Here is a 7,976-nt window from a genome sequence, read left to right on the forward strand (position 1 = left end):
GATAAATCAAACGTATCGTGACCGGCGGCTCACCGTTCTCACAGTCTCACCTTGTGACTGGAAGTCGTCACCTTCTCATCGTGAGGGGGTTTATTTTTAGCAACAGCAGGTTTCATCCTTTGTCATTTTGTGTCCGACGGTCGCTCTCACACACGACCGCCCCTCCTCCGTCACTGTGTCACAACTGACAGTGGAGAATAACACTCAGCCCCCAAAGACAACACCTGAGGGATGTTAGCTGTCAGGTGCTCCTGCAACTTTTTCTTCCACTTGCAGCCACGGAGCCGAGAAGTTTCCATTTATTAAGGTGATGAAACGTTTCCCCCCCTCACAGCTGCTAATAGTGACGTGTTGTGCAGGAAGGTGGACCCACGAAAACCCTCCACTCAAACGGACACCACAACGCTGAGACGGTTATTTTACATATCAGCACGGGATAATGAGCGTTACCCTCACAGCTCATACTGCAATCTACCAGATAGAAAATAAAATGAAGATTTTAGAGGATAGTCGAACGTGTTTATAACATTTATCTCACTTATACACGTCTACCCTCTAACAGTAGTATTTAGAAATATTCTGAGACAAAAACACACCGGTTTGACATTTTAAAGCCCTGCTCGCGGTCTTTAATGGGATAAAAAGCTTGCCTCCTACATGATGGATGATTTATCATTTCATGTCTCCTCAGGTCCTCTGCAGCATCGAGACAATACGAGATGAGGCTTCCATTCACCCGTTCATCCATTCATCCGTTCATTTCAAACCTGAGCATTGAGACGTCCTGCTGCAAAAACAGCTCATGATATATTCAGAATGAACGCGCTGGAGCCTCCTGTCTTTGCATTGTAAGAGTTTACTTTAGATATGTAGCTATACGCCACATATAGCGTACAGCTGGATTTCATTTGTCAAGTTTTTATTACAATTTTTACAGTTACCATTTACAATAGGTTCACTTCATGTTTATGCTGCATTTTATATGTGAAAGATACTTATATTGTGTTTAACAGACAGAGAGAGAGAGAGAGAGCCTCATCAGGTTAACGACGTAGAGCTGCACCTGTTGATTCTCTTCCTTTCACTCTTTCAGTGGTGATCACATGCTGCCACGCAGCTTTCAGCAGCTTTTCCACAGAGAGAGAAGGAAATGGATCTGTTCTTATCTCCATCTCTGTTAGGTGAGCATGAACGCAGGTGATGGAAACACCAAAGTCAAGTCCGATTACAGTTGTTGATCTAAACTTATTGTTTTGCAAAGCAGCAATAATCAGACATCAAAACGCTCCCTCAGAAGTCTTTTTATTTGTCAAACGTGAATTCTTTTTGAAATCCTGCAGCAAAAGCTTTGCTAAAATCTTATTTTAACCCTAAGCACCCCTCCCTATTTAGCTCATTTATATATTGAAGGATTTACAATAGAAAATAGGAAAAATACTTATGTGTGTGTTCTCTAAGTGGTAGAGCTGTAGAGTTATATACGCAATGTGTAAAATATTGATGTGCAACAGTTCAGTTTGAAGAATAAAGTATGTGCTTATGGGGAAATAGTGAGGAGATGCATGTTATACACACAGACACATAACAATAAACACGTAAAGTGTCCTTATAGCTGCTTACAACTACATTATAGTGTGTTATAAACCATTCACTAAGGTTTTATAAAGTGGGTTTAAAATGCTTAATATAAGGAAGTTAACGTAAAGTGTAGCTTTTTTGTCAGAGACAAGTCTGTAAGGCGTCACCATAGCTGTGGCTCTCACCCTGTCAGGATCAGTGGAAACAGCCGGAGGATTTCTCACCGTCTGAACTTCACTGACTGCATTCAGAAATAAAGATGACTTCATGCAGGTCTCATCCAGCATCAGTAGCTATACCCACGAAAAAGATCATTTGCAGATATCCCACAAACTCATGGTGGGATCAGGTGGATAGGTGACCTATCAGCAGGAGACCGCTGTTCGTTCTCCATGTGAAACGAGAAGCCAACGCTGACCTATTTGTTACTTAATTTGCTTGCGTAAGTAACGGCACTTCTGGAGTTATTTTAGCTCAAAGGACGATCTTTTTCTGAACCAAACAAGGTTGTTTTGTTGCGTAATCCCAACTTTAGTTTCCCGTGAAGATGGAAGTTTATTTAGAAAAGACCGTATGCATGTAACGAGCGGAAATTGACTTGTGTTGCTGGACTTTCGTAGGAAAACGCACGAAAAATGAAGAGTAACTTTTTGTAAGATTAGAGTGCGGAGAGCAGGTGGACACTGGAGCATCAATGGATGTGTGCTCTCCCTCAGGAGTGAATGGAGGAGTCTCACACCCCGTCATCGTCTCCTCAGACACCGAGCGGTGCGTGTTAGTGATGTGCAGAGTTCCACTTCTCTTTTATATTGCCAACACTCGTCTGGCAAGTGGTGAACACAGAACCAAAAAATGGTTCGCGATCGTCCTCGTCCAATCAAACAGCTGATCGTTGTGGCACTGAAGCAACTTCTTCTGATCCTATTTGACAATGTGCAAACAGCCGCACTCTATTTCTCCAAAGGGTCGATACTTCGGGACCTGACGAGACAGCGAGTCGGTGGCCAGATATTCTACCTCAAACTAATAGTTATTTTTGACTTCTGTGACTTTCACAGTCTTTCCTCTGGGCTTGACTTGACATTAAGCCGGAGCCTGAGGCCTCTGGAATCTCGCGGGCCTTTTGCATTTTGTCTCTTCATATATTTTAATGAATGGGCTCCAGCGTAGTGGCTGTGAACTGTGAGATAAATATCATCAGTGCACTCAGTGTTGGGCTCTGCCTTGTCTCAACACACCAGGAGAACATTGTTCATGATGCACTGGTCAGTTTGGAGATTTTGGTCTTTTTTTGCTTCCATAACACGTCTTCTTTAATTTGACCAAACATCTCTTTAAAAGTACGTTTTCTCTAAATGAGGTTTTTCCTCAGACTCTGATCCACAAATCTCCACTTCAGCAGCTCTTCATACACCAAACTTCACAGATTCATTCCTCTCTATATTATTCCTCTCTAGGTTTCCTGATTTACACAATATTTTATTACTAAAAACATCTCGAGCTGTTGGCAGTATTGTTATATATATGGAGTGATACAACCTTCTGTAAAACCTCTGACTCTTATATTTTAACAAAATAAAACAATATTTTGGAACATAGTTTCATCCAATGTTCAGACTTATGTTCTGGAAATGTTTGACAATATCTAATAAGGTAATATCTAATTTGTATATTCACACACAACTTGTATTACAAAAAAAAAAAAAAGCGATATATATTAGTTAAAATCGTTCCCTGCGGTGTTTAAACGAGGACACATCAGGTTAGGTTTACACAACTAGGACAATTCTTTTTCAAATCCAGTTGGATTTCTCTTCGAGTGTCCTCTGTGTGTTTGGTGAAGACTAGATGTTTACTGCCCTCTGCTGGCTGATCAGTGGCATCAGAAAGTGTGCTGATCACATGATGATGTCTGATCTGCTCACTGTGCTGTGAGAGACAGGAAGCCTGTTTTTTAAACGTGTGTTCCTCACACTGTGTACACTACACACAACACTTCTGTGTCCTGTTCCTATAATAAGTTATAAAGTGTGTCACTAATGTCCAAGCTCACTTTAGTTTGTTCCTCTCAAAGACAAACATAGGAACAAACTATAGGATCATGTAAAGCAACCATAAAGTATTATTTATGATAATTAAATGTAGTACTGTTACTGTAGTACTGTCAAGCGTTCACACTCAGCATGTCAATGTGGCGTTTTTCAACAATAGATATTACAAAAGAGATAACTGAGAGATTTCTGGAATAATAGTTCTGAAACATGAGGGAGAAGTAGAGAAATGACTACAAACACACAGGAACAACAATGTTAGGGTAACTTAGTCGATATATTATTGCTATATTTTAAGATAATGTTTAATGTTAGTTATGACTCCCTATAACTTTCATTATCTAATATAAAACTAAATTATCCCGCATTTAAATGTCTGTTTAAAGCACGCCAAAGCAATTACGCACATCTTATGCTTGATCCATACAAATTAATAATAATAATCAATATTCAACCGTCTTTGTTTGCTGACGTGTTCAGCTTACCTTGGAGCGTGGGAGTAGTTTGTGTTGATCTTTGTCGGATTCGGCGGTGAGGAAGGTGTTCCACACTGTTACAAACATCCCACGTGTCTCTTCTTGCGCTTTTTCACTTCGTTAAGACGAAAAATACGACTTTCCGTTTCCAAACTCACCGCGTAAAAGCTGGACGCGCCTCCTGCGCCTAGTTAGGTTGCTACGAATGGATTGTATTGGACAGTTGCCGTTCAAGGGAGGGGCTTAAGTGAAGGGTCAAAACTCCATCAACTGATGAAGATCATGTGGTTTGACTGAGAGCACCGGAATGGCGATCAAATATACCGGGGAAATTGTTTTCACTTAAAAATGGACATTGAACGTCATAAATCTATTATGTTTTTGTTTCAGCCTTTTATGTTATTGTTTGATGAAGACATCTTTTATTATTGGGCAGGTGAGTGAGGATGGGCGGGGCCTGAATTGGACAGTTTCAATTGTCAATTTGCACAATTTCAAAAGTAAAATAACTTGTTGCATGTTGCTCCAATATTAGCGTGAAGCTCCATTATTGTGCATTGATCAGTGGAAGAAGTATCAGATCTGTTACTTATGTATAAGTAGCAATACTACAGTGTAGAAGTACTCAGTTACAAGTAAAAGTACTGCATTAAACCTACATATATATATAAACCAAAAAAAATACCAAAGTACCAAAAGTAAAAATACTCATTATACACAATGGCACATATATATATATATATATATATATATATATATATATATATATATATATATATATATATATATATACATATATATATATATATATATATATATATATACATATATATATGTAGTACTCATTATGCAGAATAATATATTATATGACTGGATTATAATTATTGATGCATTAATGTTGCATCTGGTAAAGATGTATATATATTTGGAGTACTTCATATAGTACTGGGTAGCTTAATCTTTAACAATATATCATCGTTTATTAGTTGATTTATATATTGTATTAATATCTGAATCTGCACAGTAACTAGTGACTAAAGCTTTAAAGTGTGTTTGTGAATGTAGTGGAGTAGAAGTATAAGGTATGGAAATACTCAAGTGAAGTACAAGTACCTGGACTTGGTATTGATTTACTGTGTCGTACGACTGAATCATTGATATTGGAATCCTGTCTCTGTAAACAAACTCAAACTGAGCAATGAGTCAAGAACAATCCGGCATCAGAAAGAAAGTGCTTTTGAATTCATGTCTCGTTTGACAGCTTTTATGATTAATTACTCTTTTGGGCTCATGCTTTGTGTGTGTGTGTGTGTGTGTGTGTGTGTGTGTGTGTGTGTGTGTGTGTGTGTTTATGTGCATGTGTTTGATGATGCGAGGGTGAGAAAGACGTAAACATCAACATGCAGATTATTAACATGCAGCAGTGAATATATAACTTCATGTAATATACGTCATGTTTTTCATTCTGCTCATGTTAACTCGCAGCTCTTAGTTTTGTTTTTTTTGTCACAAAGTCAAAATCAAACGGAGGCGGAAGCTCGCTCTCCATGATGTGAGTCAAAAGTGAGCGCTGTTGTGGCCCCGCTCCTGAGTCCTGGCTGCGGTCCTTGTGTCCATGAATTAATGAAAGGCCTTTACAGAGCGCCTTCTTTTAAAAAGAAGGGGTGGGTGGGGGGGGGGGGGGGGGGGTGGTGGTGGTGGGGGGGTAGAGGTGGGGCTTGAACATACATAAGAGGCAAAGACAGTCCGCCAGTCCAATTTGGCACAACATCACCAGACACTTTGCTGTAGCTTAACCTACACGAGGAAGCTGATTGGATCTATCCGTCCACAATAATCCCCTCTTTTAGAAGAGAAAGCCTCGTTAGTGATGAGCACAGACAGGTTACAAAGAACTTCATCCTGTATGTCGGGCGAGGACAACATGACTGGGGGCCAGTCCCGGGGCTTGGTCCTGCAGCCCGCCTGGGACTACCTCCACCAGAACCACCACGACCTCCTGAGGAGCCCTCTGTTCCCCGTGGTCCTCTCTGTCACCACCTACTTCCTCCTGGTCGGTCTGTACACCCTGCTCGACCTGCTGGCGCCCACCTGGCCCCGCATTAACCGCTACCGGCTCCATCCGGACGGGGCCGTCGCCTGGCCTAACATCTGGACCACCCTGGGCGTCACCGTCTACAACCACCTGCTTTACATCTTTCCCGCCGCGGTCGCCCAGTGGCTGTGGAGGCCGCCCACCCCGCTGCCCTGCGAGGCGCCCTCTCTCTGGAGCTTCTTCCTGGGCGTCCTGGGCTGCACGGTGGTCTTTGACTTCCAGTATTACCTGTGGCACCGGCTGCACCACCGGGTGCCGTGGCTGTACCGCACGTTCCACGCCGTGCACCACCAGTACAACCAGCCCTTCAGCCTCGTCACCCAGTACCTGTCTGGCTGGGAGCTATTCAGCGTGGGGTTCTGGGCTACGGTGGACCCCGTCCTGCTCCGGTGCCACTGCCTCACGACGTGGGGCTTCATGGTCTTCAACATCTACATTTCCACCGAGGACCACTGCGGCTACGACTTCCCGTGGGCCACGCACAAGCTGGTGCCCTTCGGCCTGTGGGGCGGCGCACCAAAGCACGACGCTCACCACCAGCGGCCCAACACTAACTTCGCCCCGTTCTTCTCCCACTGGGACTGGCTGGGGGGAACCCACACTGTGCCAACTCCCTCCGGCCACGCTGCCGCCGGGGGAGCCAGGCGAGACTAAAGAGCTTGAATTAATCTTTCATTGACTCTCATCGCCTCTTGTTTGTAAATGCTGTCCCTCCAACACCAGACCGCTTCCTCTCTTCCCCGGTGTGTCTACCTTTCCTGTGTTTTTTATATTCCCTATGTGGATGTATTCTCTCTCTAACGGAACAGCTGATTATCGGTCTAACATTTGCTAAGTTGTTGAGAAGAATTCACTTTTCCATGTCTGTTTTGTGTACATTCATCTCTTATTCATACAGATTTCTCATTCATGTTGATGTATGTCATGGTCAGCTATCTCAGGTCAGTTTCCCGACATGTTTTCAGCTCTTATCTGAGTATTCTGCTGACGGTAGATGTGCGTTGTCCCTCTCTCCCTCCTCAGCACTGATCCTCTCGCTCACACGCATGAATAGCTGCACGCCAGCGTGACGCGTGGCAGCAATACTAATCTAACTCTCTTTGAGATGCTCCTACTGGTAGAGTTCTCAATAAAACTCCCCCTAAAAAAAGACAATATCTTTTGTGATACGACTGTGAAAATAATCATTTTCATGATGTCTTATCGTTCACAGCAGCAGGTGTCTTTCTTTGACTACGAGAATCAAAAGATTTCGCATTCATTCATTAGAAATAATCAAAATGTAAAGCAGCTCATAAATAATGTGTAAATAAAATACATTTCTAGTGAAATACTGACTACTTCATCTTTGTAGAAAAGTGTGTTTTTTACTCGCGTGTCCACTTGCATTTAAAAAAACAAACCAGCAGAGGTCCCCCTTTACTCCCAGAGGCAAGCAGGCCATGTCAAGCAAACAGCCACTTCTACAATAATTCATTTTATATAAATGAGTCGCTATCAGGACACAATATACTCCCTTAGTGCAGCAGCATATCTGCTGGTATTACACAGGAAACGCAGTGAGTGGTAGTACTGTGGTGATCTATGTGGTGACTCTTCTCTTTGTTTCCATTGTCGTAGTATCAACACCAGCAGCCACAACTGGTTTGGCTGGTTTCTGGTTAACGAGGGTATTGACGGTTGCAACAGGTTGTGCTTATTTTAGAAACACAGACGCCTCCAGTAGATCCGTGTGTCTGTGTGTCTGTGAGTCTGTGTTACAATTGTTATAGTACT

General features: G+C 42.4%; 1 protein-coding gene across 1 annotated transcript; it reads left to right on the forward strand.

The window, feature by feature from the left end:
* Positions 1 to 5,975: 5,975 nt before the first annotated feature.
* Positions 5,976 to 6,854, forward strand: ch25hl2 (cholesterol 25-hydroxylase like 2; the record flags this gene model as incomplete). Its single annotated transcript, XM_079179312.1, has 1 exon — positions 5,976 to 6,854. The coding sequence occupies one exon, from the start codon at positions 5,976 to 5,978 to the stop codon at positions 6,852 to 6,854; it is 879 nt and encodes a 292-aa protein (XP_079035438.1).
* Positions 6,855 to 7,976: the final 1,122 nt, after the last annotated feature.

This window comes from Pholis gunnellus, assembly GCF_910591455.1.
Source record: "Pholis gunnellus genome assembly, chromosome: 18".
Taxonomy (NCBI): Eukaryota; Metazoa; Chordata; class Actinopteri; order Perciformes; family Pholidae; genus Pholis; species Pholis gunnellus.